General features: G+C 36.5%; 1 protein-coding gene across 9 annotated transcripts in view; it reads left to right on the top strand.

Moving 5' to 3' along the window:
- Positions 1-22622, top strand: part of LOC131076270 (ATP-dependent DNA helicase 2 subunit KU80) — an 81139-nt gene that overhangs the window by 42463 nt on the left and 16054 nt on the right. For 7 of the 9 annotated variants that reach the window (XM_058013361.2, XM_058013363.2, XM_059219957.1 and 4 more), the window contains 3 exons: positions 245-376; positions 726-1138; positions 16171-16457. In XM_058013361.2, coding sequence (XP_057869344.2) covers positions 245-376; positions 726-1138; positions 16171-16457 — 832 coding nt within the window. The remainder of the gene's footprint in view (positions 1-244; positions 377-725; positions 1139-16170; positions 16458-22622) is intronic. The other 2 variants (XM_058013370.2, XM_058013369.2) reach the window with 2 other exon arrangements.

Genomic DNA, 22622 nt, shown 5'->3' with positions numbered 1-22622 from the left:
TAAGTCCCTTCAATGTTTTTGAGAGCACACATTTGATTATATACATATAAAGAAATTTATAATGAAGTCTCTTCTTAGTCTGCTATGTATTTGTCTCTTCTGGAGAAAGAAAAATAGTAATACTGATTTTGATATAATTAGGATACATGCTCATCTGTAGGTTTAAACTAAAAATTTGACCATTAGAGCTTATGGCTTGGTTTGGATTGGGATTCCTCACATGGTTCTGTATCTTATTTTTCAGAAGCTAATAATGATTTGCAGAAGGAGGTTGGTGGCTATGAAAGTGTGGCTGTTAAACGACCAATAAGGGTTGTCGAGGAAGATCTCCTTGAATATCTAAGTGAACTACCAAGGGGTAGAGCTCAAGGGGATTGTATCCTCCATTGTTGACCAGACAGATTTTCCTTGTACACATGTTGGTTAACATCATTCTTCAGTGTCATTCTGTGCATGAGCTATAGCAAGTGTATTTGAAATCATACAGTTCTTGTTAGAGTCATTGCATTTGCTTGGGGTTTGGAGAAGTGATGATTTGAGCCAGACTCGTAAAAGATGAAATAGTAGTATATCTGTTGCAATTTGCAATCCTCCTTCTCTACATATTAACTATGCTGAATGCTACTTTCTTTTATTTTCTAATCATGTATAAGTTTTGATCTTTGACAGTTGATCTATTTAGTCAATCCAGTGGGTATAAATAATTTTCCTTAACAGATTACTAGTTCTAGATGCTTTAGTGGTTGGAATGGACTTGCTGATAAAGAAACACGGAGCAGGGATGAAGGGAAATAAAGTGAATAAACGCCTTTATCTAATCACAGGTGCTCGATCATTGATTAAAGATCCTGATGAAGGAACAAAAGAAGATCAGGTAGATGTGATTGCTAATCAGATGAAAGAGCATGGTATGAAACTTGATGTTGTTGTTCTCCAACAGAGAATTTCTGGACTAGCAAGCTCAAACATATTCCATGAAAATGTCTCCCTTCTAAAAAGATTTTCTAAGAGAGCACAAGCAGAGGTGTTAATTGTTGAAAGTCCAGTGTCATTGTTGAGTGCAGTAAAAGCTCGTAATATTTCTCCAGTAACTTTATTCAGAGGAGACCTGGAGCTGACTCCCATGATCAGAGTTAAGGTGAACTATAGTTTATATTTTTGCCTGACAATTTAGTTGGTAGCAAAAAGGTTTCAAATGAGCACTGCATGGCTGGTCAATTGTTTTTAGTACATAAATTATATATTTTCTAAATATTTTGATAATTCTCTTGCACTTTACAAATCAAAGAAAGACTCTAGTCACTGGCACACGCGATAATTTGATCAACATCTGTTAGAGTAATGTTTTGAAATTTAACATTAATTGTGATAGATTCTTTAGTGATCTAATAACCACAGGGTTTGCATACAGCAGATGATCATCTCATGAATAATTTTGTAGATTTGTGCTTCTAGCATGCAATCTTAGGCATCGTTTCCGGTTTATTCTGAAACCTTTTTGGAGTAATAGCATTTAAAGTCAAATTTTTAATATAGTGTTCTTAAATGTGCTGGTTTATAATTTGTATTGCATTAGGTTTTTATATTCTTGCCTCCAAAGATTTGGAAGGACAGGATTTATTGGAGTAAGGAATTAAAAGATTTAATGCTTTGAATACATTATGAGCATTGTTAGGTAGCTTGATTTTATTGTGTTTAATTATAACTAATAATTATCAATGAGATATATGGTAATGAGCAAATATGTTATACCAGGATGTCATATTATATTACTCAGCAGTGCCTCAGTTAACCAACTGATGTCTGCCCAAAGATAAATCTGATACAAATTACAGAAGTGAAAATAAGCAGCTAGAAGGTTTTGAAATATACAATAGTGGATTTTGTGCATATCTATGATCTAAGTTACCAGTTCAGGTTCGGGATCGGGTTTGAGGACGTGAACCTGGTTTGTGTGTTCGTGCAATTTTTTTTGAAAGATGCTGACTGAGAATCTGACCCAAACTGAAGTTTTTGTTTGATTTCAAATCTTTGACCAGCGAATTTGTTTTATTGGTTTGAAGCAAGGTTGCATGGGTACGGGGGTACTCGGAGACGTTGGAGACTGGTACCGGTACCGGTACGCTTATTTTTTCAAAATAGGAGACGGGGGTACTTGGAGACACCAATTTTTTTTTAATATTATTTAATAATTTATAGAAAATTTGAAAATATAATGACATTGAACTTTCAAAACAAGAATTAACATTCACTTTGAAGTTTAAGTACACAAATGTGAAATGAATCAAATCAAAATGTCATACAAATGTCTGAAAATGGGGCTCATGTCGGTGGTTTTTGCTTCTGCCCATGCATCGCGACAAACTTTTTGACTTTTGCGCATGTTATTTAGGGTGGAGACGGGAGGGTTCGTTGACGTGGAGTCTCCTATGTGTGGAGACGTCTCCTAACGAGTCTCCGGTATGGGAGACGCGTACCAATCTCCGGTACGCGTTCTAGGGGGTTGGGTACGGGTACCCATGCAACACAGGTTTGAAGTGAATTTTTGGACGTTTTTCAGATTTTGGGGTTTTTGCTTAATTATGCCAATGAGAATTTGCCAAATGAATGCAATACATAAAAGAACAATTGACTGAAATAAAATTTCAGAACTTTGATTTTATTGCAGCAAATTGCAAAATTCAAGAAAATGATTATTTAAGACAACTAGAGCCAAAATTGGCCCTACCAGGTGTCCAACACCTTGCCTCAATGAGCTTATTTTGATGCTGGAGGTGGTGCACAAAGCAATACAAGAGCCTCCAGGTGCTGCAAGTTGCTCCAAGGTATTTTATTCTCCTAGTATATAATTACCAAAAACAATTTGAGAAGTACTAAGCAGACCCAGATGAAATTCTGATTTTTTGCTAGGTGAACCCTTCCAGGAATGAAGTATTTCCTTGATTTATTGAATATTCTGATCACAATTGACCTTATTTCTCTCAAATAACTGTTGCAATATTATTCTTTATCACCAACAATGAGAATCAATGTAATTTGCAGACTTGAAACCCTTGTATTTATTTTTACCAAATTCCAGGCCAAATGGGAATGGTACGGTTTAGCTGAGGAAGGTACGACTGGCATAAATGACGAATGTTTTGCTGTAGTTGACCACCAAACCTTCTCCAATTCTCTGTATATGTAACCCGCCGTTGATTAAACCTTTAAAACTACTGAAATTGGTCCTTAATGACCTGAGAAATAGTCTCCTATATGTCCAATTTGCAAATTTGGTGAGAGGGATTACGTCCTGACACCACAATGCTGGAGGTTTTCGTCCCCAATACCTCTCCAAAGCTGCTTTTGCTGTGCAGATCTGAAAATTAGCTGAGGGCTCCAAAAAATGAATAATAAGAATGCCAAAAATCTTCCCGTGAAGCCTCTTTTCTTCCCAAATTCCCACACCCAAGTTAGGGCTCCAAGATTCTATGATTCTAAGTAGAATATTCCTCCAATTGGGTGCTCAGCTTGAGGGTTCCATTAACATGAGTTGGGGCCATTATTAAATTAAAGTTTATTTTTTTATAATTTATCCTTCTCATTTAATTAACCTTCATTATAAAGTCACTTTATAAAATATTTCTATTTTTAGAAAAAGTGACTTATAATGAAATATTATAAAGTTTTCACCTTATAAGCTTACCAAGGCCAAACAAATGACTAAGTATGGGTCCCCCTTGGTTAGCCAATCATCTCCTAGCCTCTGATTTTTCCTGCGGAGATAGCTAAAGTGACATTTCATAATATTATTTTACCTTTTTTTTAATTAAATTAATTAATAATAAGTCATCCTTTTAAATAATATTTATTTTGGACAACTTAATAAGAATTAATTTAATTAATTGTCACTTCTAGAAATTGGGGACATTACACACACATGTTATATTAAAAAATTTAAAGAAGTATACAAAATTACAAATCTTTTCACTGTGGATTTCATTGGTTAGGTCCCACAATATGTAGAGTCATTTTATACAACACCATATATAGGTTGCACAATTTTTTTCAGTAAGGTTCAATTTTTTATTTGAAATAGTTTGAGGAAAATCTCAAAGATGGCTTAGGATTAGGGTTATTGGATACACCACCCTCCTCTCCTGGTACACATATTGCCATCTGTGTCGTATCTGGGTGAAAATTATATCCTACCATAGACTAGGAACTTGTCCATTGTTTGGAAATTGATTTTGTGTCTTCAGGCCTTTCTCAAGTCATGAATGATTTTGCAGAGTTTATTTGTTTTATCATTGCATTGTTCAGTTCCCTTGTGCAAATGTGGATTGGGTTCGCGCCTGGGTTCGCCCTAGTGCGAACTAGAACCCATGCGGACCCGGTCTGGGCTAGAGCCTTCAGACAGGCGAACCCAGTATCATAGTGTATGATTTCTAGAGGCAATATCATGTCATTTCATTTCATTGTTGTTGACCCTTTAATGTATCCACTTTGAAGATGAAGCTTTGAGAACAGTTGGTGGGGACCTTTAGTTTTTGGATGATACTTATAAATTACCATTGTTTGGTCTAAAGAATGAGTTAGAGAGTAAAACCTCCCAAATGTTAATGCCAACAATTGTGATTTGAACTTGACATGTGCATAATTCTCTCCCCATTGTCATCATTAAGGCCTTTAAGGAAGAGTTATTATAAAAGGAAAGGGATAATGCATCTCAATCCATCACCAAATGTATATATGTTGCAGCCTTGATTTGCATTGAGCTGACTTCTGAATGTATAAAAATGAATAGGGGTGTTCTTTGCATCTTTTGGATACAAAACAACTATGCACCTAGACCATATTGCTGGGAATAGCATGTCCATTGCACTTATACCATTATAGCATGCCGCTTCACATATTATGCCCTTTCTACCTAGTTTGAGGGCATGCAGATCACTTAAAATATATCAAGGGTGCTGCGATAGATGATGTATGGAGACATTCTGATAAGCAGGAATCATACGAGCTTTTGGATTGGGTGAATGGAACCTCTGGAATAGTATAGTCAATGTTAAATAGCTTACTGTTCTGAGTTCGATATGCCACTCCACATATTATGTCCTTTCTGCCTAGTGTGAGGGCATGCAGATCACTTCAAAGTTAAAACTGCAGTTCATATATCAAGGGTGCTGTGAGATAATTTCTGTAGACATGTTGATAAGCAGAAACCATATGAGCTTTTGGATTGGGTGAATGGAACCTCTGGAATAGTATAGTCAATGTTAAATAGCTTACTGTTCTAAATTCGATAATGTGCAGTCATTTGCTATCACACATAATTGTATTTTTTTTTTTGATACAACAAACAAGTTGCCTTCATATTGGACTTAAATTAGAATATGTCAATCCGTGCACATACAGACTTGACCATTGTTCTTATAGCTGTAATGTCCCTGCTTTGAAATATAATAATAAAATTAAAATACAAAAGAATAAAAAAAATAAAATAAAATTAAAATATAAAAGAATATAATTAAATATAATTTGAAATTTAATTAAGTTAATGAATGGTCAAAAGACATGGAAGGAAAAGTTGTGACTCCCTCAACAATAAGATATAAAAGGGAGAAGAGAACCTCATTTGAGAGGGGGGCAATTTGGAAATCAGAAGTGCAGATCCGATTTAAATAAGAAGTGTAGATCTGATTATGAAAGGTTGTGTCCCTTTCAAAAGACAGAAATAATGAAGAGTTGCACTCTTTCAAAGGGTGCTAATGGTGAAAGGGTGTGTCTCTTGCCAAAGGGCATACATGATGAAGAGGTGTGGCCTCTCCCTCACATCGAGAGATATAAAGGAAAGCAATCAAAAGGATCCAGTGAGATCACCATCGATTAGATCAGATCAAATCAGATCAGAACTGTTATTAAGTTACCGGCAGTAACATCCTTGCTCTTGGTGGTATGCATGAGGATGTGATTAATATGCATGCTCAATATATGATGCTTGATAATGTTCTTATGCAGAATTTAATAGTAATATTAATATAGACTGCAATATGTATGACAGTCATACTTAATTTAATATACACTCATAATACATGAGAAGTTAGTATACTTATAGTCTAAATCATGTTATTACTGTCAGTATTTAAGAAGATGGGGACGAGATGTTCCAAAGAGGGGCAGTCTAAATCCAAGCAATAGGTTAAGTCCCAAGATAGGGTGGGGATCAGCGACCAATAAGCCTTTAGGGTATAGACCCAAGATAGGTAAGGGCTTGGATCTGTAAACTTTGAGGGAACCTATTGTATTTGGTCTCTAAGCGCTTTGCTAACATACATAGACCCTTCTCCCTTAAAACTGAAGTAGTAGCATGTTGATGTATAGCGTCGGTCGAAATCCTTCTATGGGCTGACAGAGGAAATCAAATGTCTAAGTGGCCTATTCGGCCTTAGACATTTTATGGTATTGATCCATATTTGGACATGTATACCGATTTAATATTGGTATTAAATAAATGCAAAAGAAATAATTAAAAACGTCAATTAAGCAACACGATTTGTTAAGTATAATTAACACATATTAAATCGACTTAGATCTCCGCCATCCTTGATGAATGAATACGATGTACAATGAGAAGACGTGTTCTTTCTTGAAGAAATCCGACCCTTGGAGAAGGGCTTCATTGGCGGGTATAAAGGGAGACTATATCTCCCTTCCTTGGCAATTAATTGATACACAACAAGCAGATCAAAGTAGATATAACCTTCAGCTGTTCCCATTATTCTCTCAGCAGTCCATTGATTATCATCTATAGCAGATTGTGTATCCTTCTTCAGCAAAACGTGTGCTACCTTTTGCATATCGGGTTCTTCATCAGCAAGTTGGAATCTCACATAAAGGTAGATCTAACCTGTATCATTCTTTGGAAGTCTGGACCGCATCTATTAATATTCTAGCTTCAAAGTGTGAAGCATAATTTGTAAAGACATATTACTATTTTGTCTAATATCATACAAGACTTTAGTTGCTGGGTTTTTCACCTTCAAGAGGAAGGTTTTCCCAGGGTATACATTGTGCAATTGTGTTGAATTATTGTCTATCTAATTTGATCACCAAATTTAACATGGTATCAGAGCAGGCTTAAGAAAAGATCAGATCAGATTCATAGAAGCAGGGTTATCCTCCATTATTGCCTTAAAGTTTGATTACATCTATCAACGTCAAGATGGTGAACAAACTTAAAGTTGAAGACAGACTTGAGGGCGCATCAAACTTAGTCTCGTGGAAGTTTAGAGTGGTGCTTGCCTTGGAGGAAAATGAATTAGACGAATTCGTGGAGAAAGCGGTGTCGGAACCAATCGAAGAGGATGAGAAGCTTCAATGGAAGAGAAAGAACACCAAAGCAGAGAAAATGTTGGTTGACTCTGTGAAAGATCACATTGTGCCAATCATCTCCAAGTTGACGACGACATATGACATGTTCAAGACATTAGAGGAGATGTATGAGATCAACAACACGAGTCGAGCTCTTGCATTAAAACAACTTCACCACATCAAGATGACAAAAGGAGAAACCATCATCTCATACTTCATGAGGATTACTGAATTAAGAGATCAACTCTCTACTATTGGACACACTATAGATAACAAAGAATTAACCATGTTGGCACTTAATGGTCTACCTTCATCATGGGAGTCATTCATACAAGGGATAAGCGCAAGATTAAAACTCCCTAAGTTTGATAGATTGAAGACATTCGACATTCAAGAAGAGTCAAGATTGGCTACAAGAGGCATTGGTCAAAGCTCTACAAATGAAGATATTCATGTTCTTGCTTCTCACTCCTCAAAGGAGGAGGGTAAGAAAGACTATTTCAAAAGGAAGAAAGATAAGGAATCCAATGATGCTCCTTCATTCAAAAGAAGGAAGGATCTTTCAAAGGTCCAATGCTTTAGATGTGACAAATATGGTCACTATGCAAAGAAATGTCCAATTATGCCTATGCCTCGAGCTTCCATTGTGGATGTTGGTGAGACTCCTCCACAAAAGGATTTAGATGGATTCATATTCTATTCAGCCCTTTCAAGTAATGTGCCTACCGATCACAACACTTGGATAATTGACAGCGGTGCATCACGCCACATTACCGGATTTAGAGGACATCTAAAATATTTGGTGGAGAAATTCAAATGAACAAGTAATCATTGGAGATGATACTAGTTAGTCCGTGAAAGGAGTTGGGACGTCCTCTCTTCACTTAAATTCAGGCATCTCCTTGCAATTGAATGATGTACTATTCGTTCCGGGAATTAAGCGAAATCTTGTCTCCATATCAGCCTTGGAAGACAAGGGATATCGAATTGCATTTGTAGATGGTAAAGTCCTTGCATGGCCAAAGAAATCAAACATCAAGACGACTCAAGTCATTGGAGTTCGTCATGGATGTCTTTATAGGCTTTGCACTCATCTTCCTCAAGCCTTACTTCATGACTCATCAAGTACTTGTGAGATTTGGCATAGAAGATTGGGTCACCTTCATTTTCGTGCACTACCTACAATGGAGAAGATGGTTACAGGCCTTCCAAAACTCAACTAGGAGCATGAAGGCACTTGCAAAGGTTGCGCATTGGGTAAGAATACTTAAGGTACATTTCATAGTAGTGAAAGTAGATCCAAATGTATTTTAGAATTTATTCATTCAGATTATGTCGTCCTATGTCTGTTGCGTCCTTGAGTGGTTTCTTGTATTATGTTATTTTTATTGATGACTACTCGAGAAAGACTTGGATCTATTTCTTGAAGAGTAAAGAATCTGAGGAGGTATTTATGAGATTTAAGGAATTCAAAGCTCAAGTAGAGAACATATCCGGGAAGAGGATCAAAGTTTTGAGATCCGATAATGGAGGAGAGTACACCTCTGGTAACTTTTGTAATTTTTGCATTGAAGCTGGGATTAAGAGGGAGTTTTGTGTTCCCTATAATCCTCAACAAAATGGTGTGGCGGAAAGGAAAAATAGAACTATTGTGGAAGCAGCCAAAGCCATGATCCATGATCAAAATCTTCAAACCTCCTTTTGAACTGAGGCTTCTAGAACTGCTGTCCATGTTCAAAATCGATGCCCTCATCGTATTTTGGAGAACATGACACCCAAAGAAGCATTCATAGGAGTGAAGCTGGATGTAAGTCATTTGAGGATCTTTGGTTGTCCAGTGTACATACATATACCCAAAGATAAAAGGACAAAGTTGGAACCTTCTGGCAAGAAGGGAATATTTGTAGGCTATAGTGAAACATCAAAAGCCTACAAAATCTACATTCCAGGGCAGAAATTGATTAAGTAGGGATGTGACATTTGAAGAGGATGTTGCATTCAAAAAATCCAAGGGCATCCATGAGACAGACAGTGAAGATCAAGAGCCTCCTCAAAATATGGAAGATGACCATACTCCTGAGATTCAGAGGGAGACTCATGAACCTGAAGAAGATGATGATCCAAATGAGCCCTTGAATCCTACTGATGGGCCTACTGACATTGTGATTGGTAAGAAAAGACCTCTTTGGGCAAGGAAAATGATGCAAGAGGCTGAAGGTTTTTCAGCCCCAAGAGGAACATTTAGGGAAAGTAAGAGACCTCATAAGTTCTCTAGCTATGTTGCATTGATGAGTCAAATCATTGAATCAGAACCTACCAGTGTTGAGGAAGCTACCAGTCAACAGGTTTGGAAAGATGCCATGGCAGAAGAGTATCAATCAATTCTAAAGAATGATGTTTGGGACATTGTACCTAGATCGGAAGGTAAATCTATTGTTTCTTCTAAATGGCTCTTCAAGGTCAAACATGTTGCTGATGGTAGTATTGAAAAATACAAGGCTAGGTTTGTGGCTAGAGGATTCTCGCAGAAGGATGGAATTGACTATGAAGAAACCTTTGCTCCAGTTGCCCGATATACCTCTGTCAGGACCATCATTGCTATTGCAGCATCTAAAGGATGGAAGATTCACCAAATGGATTGAAAGACGACTTTTCTAAATGGTGTAATCGAGGAAGAAGTATATATTGAGCAACCTAAAGGATTTGTGGTACATGGGAAGGAGTCTCATGTTTGTAAGCTGAAGAAGGCATTGTATGGCCTTAAGCAGGCTTCACATGCTTGGTACAAAAGGATTGATCGTTACCTGATGGGCTTGGGCTTCTCCAAGAATGATGCAGATTCAAACTTGTACTTCAAGGTAATTAATGGGGAAGCACTAATCCTAATTCTTTATGTATCACTGGAGAAGATCATCTTATTATCAAATGCAAGGAGTTAGCTTCTGAATTTGAGATGAAGGATCTTGGTTTTTTCACTACTTCCTTGGCTTAAAAGTTTGGTAGAAATCTGATGGGATCATTCTAAGTCAAGGAAAGTACACCATTGACATTCTAAAGAGATTTGGTATGATGGATTGTAAATCCATGGCCAGACCTATGGAGACCAACTTGCCTAAGTTAAGAGAGGCTGCAACTATTTCGGATCTGGTGGATTCTACACTATATAGGCAAATGATTGGATCTTTGATGTACCTAGTCAATACTAGACTAGATATTTGCTATGCAGTGAGTGCACTTAGCCAGTTCATGTGTGAACCAAAGCAAATACATCTAGTTGCAACAAAACATATCCTGAGATACTTGCGCGACAGAGTTGGATATGGCCTGAGATATTCTTCTGATGTGGACTTGAAGCTGCATGGATACACTGATATAGATTGGGCAGGGTGTGTCACTGTTCGGAAGAGCACCTCTGGTTGTTGTTTTAGTTTGGGTTTTGCCATGATTTCTTGGTGCAGCAGGAAACAATCTTCAGTGGAACTAAGCTCTACAAAGGTCGAGTATATTGCAGCATGTGTGGGAGCACGAGAAGCAGTGTGGCTTTGGAAGCATCTTGCAGGATTGTTTGAGAAATTCTTAGAGCCTACAATTATCCATTGCGATAATCAAAGTTGTGTAAAGTTTTCTGTGAATCCCGTGTTTCATGACAGATCAAAGCATGTGGAGATCAAGTATCACTATGTTAGAGACATGGTGGAAAGGAATGCTATTCGGTTGAGATACATTAGTACTGATGAGTAGACGATAGACATTCTCACCAAGCCTCTCTCCAGGATAAAGTTTGTATAATTTCGAGAGAAGCTTGGTATGGTGGAGAATGAATCGCTAGCTGAGATTGAGTCTCAACATCATTGATGTATATATTTATATTTTATACTAATGCATTCTTCTCTTTGAGAGAGAAGTATAAAGTGTAAGCTCCTGCTAATGCATTTCTCTTTGAGAGAGATTTAAGGTGAAAGCCCTTATTTCCACCCTCTGGGATGAGCCATGGTGGATCCACCCTCTGAGATGAGTCATGGTGGATGTCATGTGTGTGACGCCATGACAACATCACGTGAGAGAGTCCGTGATGATTTTTCTTGTACTGTGTGTTCACCCTCTGGGATTAGCCATGGTGAATATCATTGTGAGGTGACGATCTCACAATGATGAACACTTGTGCATTTTACCATCATTGTGAGGTGACAATCTCACAATAATGGTTGATATCACGGTGAGGTGATATCTATTCCTTCACCATCCATGGGAGAAGCCATGATGGTTGATACCACGTTGAGGTGATATATTTCCTTTCCACATATGGGAGTAGTCATTGTGCTCAAACATCACGATGAGGTGATGTGACTTGTAGACATCTAGAAGGATTCCTCCCTAGCTAAGAGGGAGTGTTGATGTATAGCGTCGGTCAATATCCTTATATGGGCTAACAGAGCAAATCAAATGTCTAAGTGGCCTATTCGGCCTTAGACATTTTATGGTATCGATCCATATTTGGACATGTATACCGATTTAATATTGGTATTAAATAAATGCAAAAGAAATAATTAAAAATGTCAATTAAGCAACACGATTTGTTAAGTATAATTAACACATATTAAATCGACTTAGATCTCCGCCATCCTTGATGAATGAATACGATGCACAATGCGAAGACGTGTTCTTTCTTGAAGAAATCCGACCCTTGGAGAAGGGCTTCATTGGCGGGTATAAAGGGAGAGTATATCTCCCTTCCTTGGCAATTAATTGATACATGCAACAAGCAGATCAAAGTAGATATAACCTTCAGCTGTTCCTATTATTCTCTCAGCAGTCCATTGATTATTATCTACAACAGATCGTGTATCCTTCTTCAGCAAAACGTGTGCTACCTTCTGCATATCGGGTTCTTCATCAGCAAGTTGGAATCTCACATAAAGGTGGATCTAACCTGTATCATTCTTTGGAAGTCTGGACTGCATCTATTAATATTCTAGCTTCAAAGTGTGAAGCATTATTTGTAAAGACATATTACTATTTTGTCTAATATAATACAAGACTTTAGTTGTTGAGTTTTTCACCTTCAAGAGGAAGGTTTTCCCAGGGTATACACTGTGCAATTGTGTTGAATTAATATCTATCTAATCTGATCACCAAATTTAACATAGCAGGGTCTGATATCTATATTAAGAACTATGAATAATGAAATTAATCATCTAATGAGGAAAATAAATAAGCACTTAATAACTAATAAATTGAAGAATATCAATGATTGGCTTCATGATTAGTCTTTCAATCAATTCTAGTATATTGAAATAGATTAACTATGTTAATCACGTATGAGGACATTACAATAGCATACAACCTAAGTTACCAGATTGGGTTTAGGTATGGGAATTCAGATACACTAGCATGGCAAAAATGTTTTTTGGTGTTTGGTTTGTCCATACAAAAAGAATAAAATCATAAATATAAACTATTTTTGCAGTCTAAAACCAGGAATTGATATAGAATACCACATGGCATCATATAATAAACAAAACCGCCATAAACATTAAGTGAATTAATAATTGTCAATTTGTCAAACTTGAATTCCAGTGCTAATACTTAACCTAAAATAAAACATTCTCTACTTTTTAGCATGTAATGTCCCTTTTTGTAAATGCCCTATTTTTTGTCCTAAATTCACAAATCCAGAATGAAACAAGGGCAAACATAGTTAGGGATATAATCTTCATTTAAGAATAAGATGAGATAAGCCCATTTTTCCGAAACCTGTAATGAGATTAGGCAACAATGTAGATATAACTCATGAAATACATTCAATTCTAGGGTTAGGATATGTGTATATTGATCTACACAACCAATATCAACAATTACATGGAAGCTCAACCATAATGAGGGTTGAGCTGGAAGACATGATGAGGTGCCCCAAGATCCTCTACCCTAGGCCCAATAGCAAGACCGTATCCTCTGTGGCTTCATGTGGTCCTTAACCGATGGTCCTCAACCATCATCATGAGGTGGCATACCTAGTGAGGGCTGTACACTGTTGCCCTCCATCATGTCAATCTCTCATCTCTTATGATTGATTCACTTCAACAATTGGTCCATGTGGAGATAGTAGGGAAGCTCCAATAAGGTGCCTTTGACCCTTGTCTAGTCATCATCCTAAATTCTAATACCTTAACGATTTTACTTCTTGTATCTGTGAGCCATGGTGGAGAAGAGGGGAAAGATTGCGGAGAGTGACCTAGAAACCATCTCTTCCTAGACCCAAAGACCATACCCTTTGTACTCCTTTGGCCTCTATGGACTCCTCTTGTCACACTTCGAGGTGGTGTATCTAGAAGAATGCTCATATGCTGTACCCCTCTAGCAATGCTCTCACACACTCCTTCACCATTGCCTATATATGTATTATATAGTATAAGTGATAAAGAATCAATGTATGTATTATGACAATAATTGGTTATTGCTGAACCCATTTATCAGATTGATATTAAGTGTCATTAATAACTTTATTTTGTGTTGTATTATTCACGTTATTTTATTTTACTTACATTTTATTATATCACATTTCAGTATTGTGTTGCATTGATAATATCTTACTCTATTAGCAATATTATATCAGATTTGGCTAATCGTATAAGCCTCAGAATTTATTAACATCAATATATTATTTTGTTATCTTTATATTATATTACACTAACCATATTACTATGTTAATATATGACTAATTTAATATATTGTATTAATTATATTAACAATATTAAATTGTATTATCAGTATTAATTGTATTAATAATATCAAATTGTGTTTATATTATTAATTGTATTAACAATGTAAACAGCAGCATGCTATATTGTATCAATCCTCATACCCGTAATGTTTTCCCAGCCAAAGTGGCTGCAGATCTCTTTTCTTTCCTGCCTTATTCTCTTTGTCTTATCCTTCCGTGTGTGCTGGAAGGTGGGGGGCGGGGGGGGGGGGGGCAGGGTCAATGGTATTTAAAACCTTTGATCTGCCACGTCCCTTCAAGGAGGACATGTCTCCTCACTTGAATCGTGACTCTCCAATTCACACTTATTAACTCAAAAACAGTTCGGTGACTTTTGGTTTATGTAATGCACACAACAAGGATATTATAATAAAAAATGGATAATTTTATTAATTGTAATTAATATAATATTTGGTTGATTGTAAATTGTGGATAACTTTATAAAGGAATAATATATATTTAGCAAGGTTGCACGGGGACGGGGGTACTTGGAGACTGGTGCTGGTACTGGACGACTATTTTTTCAAAATAGGAGACGTGGGTACTTGGAGACGCCAATTTCTTTTAAATATAATTTAATAATTTATAGAAATTCTGAAAATATAATGACATTAAACATTAAATATAATATAATAATTTAGTAATGGCTGTTGCAATGTTTTAAGGAATCCTTGTGACCTGCATTTGTTTTGAGTGTTTTTTTTTTCCGTTTGTACTGCATTTTGATTATTTTGTTACCTGTGTTTTTTTATTTATTTATTTATTCTTTTTTAATAAACATTTTAGGGTTTCCTTATTTTTGTTTGGCTTGGAGATGGTGGGAGATGGGCGGATACGTTAGCAGGAAGTCTCCACTCCATGGAGACATTTCCAAACAAGTTTCCGGTGTGGGATACGCGTCCGAGTCTCCGGTACGAGTACCCATGCAACTTTAATAATAAATTGTGGATAATTCTTTAATATTAATTTAGAAATAATAATAATTATTTCTGTCTGGGTCCTACAAAATGGACTCAGATTCGCCCTGCAGCAGACCTGGCTGAATCTAGTAAGTATGGTAATGCTGTGGACAGCTCCACAAGGGTCCAAACCAGGACTCGAATTGGACTTGGATTTTGGGGTTTTCCTGGATGAACTGGTTACGGAGCATACAATCTTTGTGACAAAATTCAGTGAGATGAAATTGATTACAATGTTGCTAATAGGTGCCTTGTTTTTGAACTACCTGTATAAATCAAAGAGTAACTATGTGTCTCTCATAAGGAGTTGGTGCATGAAAGTAATAGCAAATTCCATTTTATCATTATTGCCTGTGATTCCTGTACAAACTGCTTAAAACTTGTTCAAAGAAACCAACAAAATGCTTACCTTGGTATTGATGTTAATAACCATTTTGGAGAGTTGGAAAGCAAGAGACCTTCTATTTGTCAATGAATTCTCAATTAAAACATTTTAGTCCTTGTTATAATGTATTTGGTTGTGGTGCATTTCCTGTTCTTTAGTTAGTATTCTCTGTTGAAAGGGAATAAAAGGATCTCATTCCTCTCTTTAATTATTACCAGCCTTTTTGAAAATGATGTTAAATCTATTTTTGAAATGTGTAATATTTTTTTCTTGAGTGCATCATTGAAATCTCATTGAGGGGATAAATAAGGGCAATGGAGGCCAGTTCTCGGTGTTTGAAATGTTGCTTCTAACTCATGCTTATGAAAATAAAAAAACATACAATTGGATGGATGAAGCCTACCGAATGTTTACCTAGGGCCAAACCATTATGGGCTAGGCAAATCATTCTTTCTTTGGGTCAAAGTTCATATATTTGACATCAAAGGTAACTTGACCTATTCAAACTTTTCTCTGTTACAAACAGATAATGAAAATATTCAATGTGCTAGAATTAGTAAACATAATGACAACTCTACTGAATTATATGTAATAAATCATTTATTGTAGTCCTCTTTTTCTTCCTTTTAATCTGCTTATAAAGGATTTTCATTGTTGGGCATGTGGTAGGTTTTTAACCGTTATTTAATTTATGGCTTATTATTGGATTTTAGGTGTGGGTTTATAAAAAGACAATTCAAGAAAGGGTTCCCACTCTAAAGAAATATTCAGAAAAGGCACCTCCAAATGATTCTTTTGCATCACGAGAAGTGAAGATGGATTTTGAGTACAAAAGCAGGGAAGATCCGGACAAGACAATTCCTCCAGAGCAAAGGATTAAGGGATTTCGTTATGGGCCACAAGTGGTTCCTATTTCCACAATGGAAGAAGATACACTCCGGTTCAAGCCTGAGAAGGGCCTGAAGCTTTTGTGTTTTACAGACACATCAAATGTTCCAAGGTAAACTTAAATAAATTTATTATAAAAGCTTTTTGCAGTTGCGTAGACATCATTTACTATGTTTATTACATATATTTATGTTCAATTAGGGAACTAACATTTATTTCTCTTTGTTTTTGTTTTTGTTTTTTGTGCTCAAGAAGTAGACAAATCATCGTTATGTAGGCTGGTCAAATCTTTAGAATTTTCTGTCGATTAATATCAATTTCCTTGAGAATCTATATGATCTTGTGTTTATATATTTTGGAGTCTTTCTAGTAGGCCAATGCAATGAGAGAGTTAAGTGATGCATTACTCCTACAAGAATGTCCATCATATGGGTTTGATGGTTTCTAAAACAAGTGGTTGTGGACAATGCTTGGATATATGACAAAGCTATGAGTAGTTGAACTTGACACAGTGATTGGGCTAAATTGGAGCTGCATGGAAGCAGACATGTCTTCAGATATGGATTGCAACACGTTTTCAAAGAACCCCTAATAAAGATATGGTTGTATAGGACAAGTATTAAACCACACAGATTCAGCATTCCACTGGGATGCATCCCGAGGGCTTTGAGTGACATTCCTGATGTCCCAGATGGCCTGGGGACTTAGGTACTTGGAGGGGACATCCCTCTTTTTGAGGATTCAATATCTTGCTGCATTTGGTTTATAAAAATCTAAGAAGGCAAGTTTTTAAGGAAAATAATGCTACAAACCCCAAAAGAGCTAAAATAGGGAGGATCATCATTGCAAATTCAGCACATTGTTTATTTTCCATATTTTAGCAGCTTTAAGTTTGTTTAAGCTATTTGATAACTGCCCCGCCACTGTTCCCTGCCCGTCCCTTGAAATTTTTTGGGTCTTCCGAATTTCATCACTATTTCCCATCCCACCATCTTAAAAACTTGGAGAAACATTGCACATGTCCAATTATTTATACATCCGAAGGCATAGAATATGTAACAAAAAATATTGATTTATATATACTTTCTTTTTTATAGTTAGTTAATAATATTTATTCTATAATATCATATTTATCTCTTTAGTGATTTAGACATATATGTGAACAATCTGTTTTAATTTCTCTTGCAAAATTTGATTGTTTTTCATAACCCTAAACCATATATGGCATTTGATGGTGTGGTATTGTATCTAAAAATATTGGATACAACCCAAATATTGACTTGCATATGGATAGGTGCAAATACGGTGTATGTACTGTATTTGGGAGTATCATGTTTTTATCTTGTATCCAATGTGTGGATACATATGGCTAGGCAAAGGCGAAGTATCTAGCAAGTCTGGGTTGAATTTGATGGCTACTGTGATATCCTAGTGATTTTTGATATTAGTAGCCTACTTGGAGAATGTTTAATACGTTTCATTAAATTTTAACCATATTGCCTGATCAACTTGTCTCCACTTGCATTGGAGGTCAAATGCACAATTAAGGTGAAGGGATTGATAAGAGTGACATCTAAATTTTTTAGGTATGGGTTAACACGTCCTAAGCAAGTGTTTGCAGCTTGGAAATTGTTTGTGATTAGTCTGGTATCTTAATATTAGTTGCAAGATTTGAGGGTTTTTGAAGTAAATTGGTTGGTTTCCAGTCAAATGGAAAGTACCTCACTTTGAATACCAAAAGAGAGCCAGATTTTATCATCTCTCATTCTGTGCCTAAGCCTGTCATGTCTTGTGGGCTTCATATGTGTGCCACAGCACTATAGTCATTGGGGTTCAAATATCCGTTCATGAACCATACTATTCAAATAGATAGTAAATAATCCCTACTAGCTCTTGGGCTTAATGTTGGACAGTAGTACACTTCAACTCTTAGAATTCAGGAACCTGCTGAACTGAATTCAACCCAGGACATGGATGGCACCCTGGTTATGTAGCCCACAGTTGGACATCAGCTTCCTCTCTTTAGCCCATACCTCATAAAGTGTTTTCTATTTCGTAATTACAATAGATGAATTCTTGAGAAGTAGTTACTTAATAACCCTGCCTTTTAATAGGTTTGGTATTTCCACTGGGAAGCTAAGTGCTCGTAACACTTGTTATGCTGCCCCTCCAACACTTGGGGTTTCACCTTTTGCTCTCTCTCAGCTCCACCACCTTTTTTCTTGGAACACTAATCCTGGGAAGGAGATTTTTTTGACTATACTGCCAGTTCAAGACATTATATTCCCACAGTCCATGCAACTAATTTAGATTGCTTAAGGTAGAAAACTGTGAGTTTTTCCATCAACATTTCAGAAGTGTGTGATCTAAACATTGATGAAAAAATTCACAGTTTTCTACTATAAGCAATCTAAAATAGTTATCCTGCTGGTATTCTAAGCAATCAAACAATTATTCATAACCGTGCAGGCAATCCAAATTGTGACCACAATGGCTTTGTGTTCATCTGTGAAATCACCACCATCCTCAGGAAGATTGACAAAACTATTGATGAAAAATGGGTGTGACATTAATACATTGAAGGATATCTCACTTGACTTTATCTTGTTCAAAAGAAACAGAAATAATTCAGACTTTGAGCAACTGTATTGAGGACAAGAGCACAGCTATTTATCAAAATGAACACAAATTGGAGGCTTATAATTGTCTGTTTCTGTCAGAGGACCAGTGTGGAGGTGTCTCTTTATTCCAATTATGTTAAAACTATCAACATGGTCCGGTCACTGTGAAGTATAAACATGGAAAATACCCCTGCTCACTCAGATTAAAAATAGTATGAAAGTTTTGCATTAGTAGCGGTTCTTTGATATTGAGCATGTAACATGGAAAATCAGGCTAAAGCTTTTGTGAACATTTTTCACTTTATTGAAAACTTCTTTAATGATCAATGGTAGTTTAGATAAATATTATTTATGAGGAGCTTGAGGATGTGCTTTGTTTGTACCCATATGAAACTTTTGTATCATGTCAAGGTTTAAACTTTAAAGTTAAAACTATGTCTTTCTATCTATTTAAAGGGTTGGATTTCAAGTTTTTCCCTATTGGTCCATGCTGTGTTTTGTTGTTCCTCTTTGTATCTCTGTAGATAAGATATGCTATGCTTCTGTCCTTGAGGATTTTTCCATCGTACCTATTTTGTGGACAGCTTTGGGACATCCCCTATCTGTCCCCAATTTTTCATTTTTTGACCTAGTTGTCTTGAAAATGTTTCCAAGATGGGGGGATGTCTGGACATCCCCAAGATGGTTGGGGACATCTCAAATGTTCCTTGACTGTCCCAGGGGCAATGAATCATCCCTGCTACTATTTAATATGTTTTTAAAAAAGGGTTCTAATAAAAAATGATTTCTTTTTTTCTAATTTTTTTGTGGGCTCCCATACCACACTTGGTCCTAAATCAACAAAAAAGGCCTCCATATCTCATTCTAACTCATTTTTACATGTAAAAATTTTTTGTAGTCAAGTAAGAGCCGAAAATAATTATTTTCAGTGTTTTAAGGTACTATTGGAGAATAGTGAGTAGTGAGGAGTGAGATAGCAAGAGAAGTGGATTAGGTAAGTGATTTAAATTGATCCTATTGGATGGTGGACATGGCAAGGCAAGGATGTACTAGAGTTGAGGATGCTTGCTGTTTGCCTCCTTTCATAGGTTGCCAATTCCTATGTTGTAGAGAGGAATTGATCCACACATAGTTTTATCCACTCTATCAAGAGTAATAGGCTTAGCTTTAGACAAGTAGAGAAGTTGGCGGCCATGCATAGTGCCAGCAATTGTATCTTGACATTAAATGCCAGCAGGGGTTATGTTGGTCAATTGTTTGTGAAATTGTCAATGTAAGGTTGATACATGACAACTGTTTGATAAAATGCCCATGAATTGCTTAATGCCTGCAAAGGTTTGTGAATATGCCCATGATAATGATAGATAGTTGCAGCTGTTCGCAAACACTAAATTCAGAAATATTGATTAGTTCAAATGAACTTTGGCACAAAAGATTAGGGCACCTTCATTTCCATGCCCTACCTAAGATAGAGAAGATGGTGATCGACTTACCCAAGCTAAGTTAAAAATCTGAAGGAGCCTGCAAAGGGTGTGCCTTGGGAAAGAATACTAAAGGGTCTTTTAATTCTAGCAACAGTAAATCCAAAAATGTATTAGAATTAGTTCATTCTGATTTATGTGGATCCATGTTTGTACCCTCATTAGAGGGATTTTTATATTATGTAATATTTGTAGATGATTATTCTAGGAAGACTTGGATATATTTTCTGAGGTACAAAGAGTCTGAAGAAATTCTTTCTAAATTTAAGGAATTCAAAGCTCTTGCAGAAAATATGACAGGTAAGCAAATCATAACCTTAAGAACAGACAATGGGGGGGAATACACTTCTGATATGTTTAAAGATTATTGTATAAATGCTGGGATTAAGAGGGAGTTAACTGTACCTTTAACCCACAACAAAATGGGGTAGCTGAAAGAAAGAATAGGACTATAGTAGAAGCTGCTAGGGCTATGTTGTTTGACCAAAATATAGAAACCTCATTTTGGGCTGAAGCATCTAGGACAACTGTGTATGTTCAAAATAGATGTCCTCATTCTCTTCTTGACAATAAAACCCCTGAAGAATCCTTTACTGGTAACAAACCTGACATAAGTCATTTTCGGATCTTTGGGCGTCCAGTCTATATTCATGTCCCCAAACAAAAGAGGTCAAAGTTAGAACCTTCTGGAAAGAAAGGAGTATTTGTTGGGTACAGTGAAACCTCTAAAGCCTATAGAATATACATACCTGGTCAAAGACAAATTGAACTAAGCAAAGATGTCATCTTTGAAGAAGACATAGCATTCAGGAGGTCCAAAAGCTCTAATGAATTAGAACACCAAGATCCTCCTACAAGCTTGGATGAGGATTCCACCCCTGAGATTCAGAGGGAGACCCCTGAAGATGCTGAGCATGAAGTTCAAGGCTTACCTTTAGAAGAACATTATCTTGAAACTAGGAAGAGACCACTTTGGGCTAAAAAGATGCTTCAAGAAGCTGAAAATTATGCTGCTCCAAAGGGGACCTTTAGAGAAAGTAAGAGACCTAACCTATTTTCCAGTTATACTGCCTTGATGAGTGAGATCATTGATGCAGAACCTTCCTATGTTGGAGATGCGCTCAAGCATCAAGTTTGGAAAGATGCTATGTCAGAAGAGTATCAGTCAATTATGAAAAATGATGTCTGGGATATTGTGCCTAGGCCTAAAGGCAAATTTGTGGTATCTTCTAAATGGCTCCTCAAAATCAAACATGCAGCAGATGGCAACATTGAGAAGCACAAAGCAAGGTTTGTTGCCAGAGGTTTCTCACAGAAAGAAGGTATTGACTATGAAGAGACATTTGCTCCTGTTGCCAGATACACTTATGTCCGAGCAGTTTTGGCTATTGCAGCATCTAAAGGATGGAAAGTCCATCAAATGGATGTCAAGATTGCTTTTCTGAATGGTAAGATTGAAGAAGTTTATTTGGAGCAACCTGAAGGTTTTGTGATTCATAAGGCTGAATCACATGTCTGCAGATTAAAGAAAGCTCTTTATGGACCGAAACAGCCCCCCAAAGCATGGTATGAAAGAATTGATCACTATCTCTTGGAATTAGGGTTTTCCAAGAATGAAGCAGATCCAAATCTCTACTACAAGGTAATCAATGGTGAATTATTAATTCTTATTCTTTATGTTGATGATCTACTAATCACAGGAGAGGATAATTGTATTTCTCGATGTAAGAAAGAATTAGCCTCTGAGTTTGATATGAAAGATTTAGGAATTCTTCACTACTTCCTTGGATTGGAAGTTTGGCAGCAGGCAGATGGTATAATCCTTAATCAAGGAAAATACACCATCGATATACTCAAGAGATTTAGAATGTTGGATTGTAGATCCATGACCACACCTATGGAGACAAATCTGCACAAGCTAAAGGAAACAATTGCAAAATCAGAGTTTGCAGATCCTACACTCTACAGACAGATTATTGGATCTTGGATGTATTTGGTAAACACAAGACTTGATATATGTTATGCTGTTAATGCACTAAGTCAGTTCATGTGTGAACCCAGGGAAATACATCTTGTTGCTGCAAAGCATATTCTGAGATATCTTCGAGGAACTATTGGTTTTGGTTTGAAATATAAACATGTAGAACTTGACCTACATGGATTCATTGATTCTGA

This window comes from Cryptomeria japonica, chromosome 4, assembly GCF_030272615.1.
Source record: "Cryptomeria japonica chromosome 4, Sugi_1.0, whole genome shotgun sequence".
Taxonomy (NCBI): domain Eukaryota; kingdom Viridiplantae; phylum Streptophyta; class Pinopsida; order Cupressales; family Cupressaceae; genus Cryptomeria; species Cryptomeria japonica.
The sequence above is the reverse complement of the archived record's forward strand: the minus strand, read 5'-3'. Positions and strand labels throughout refer to the sequence as shown.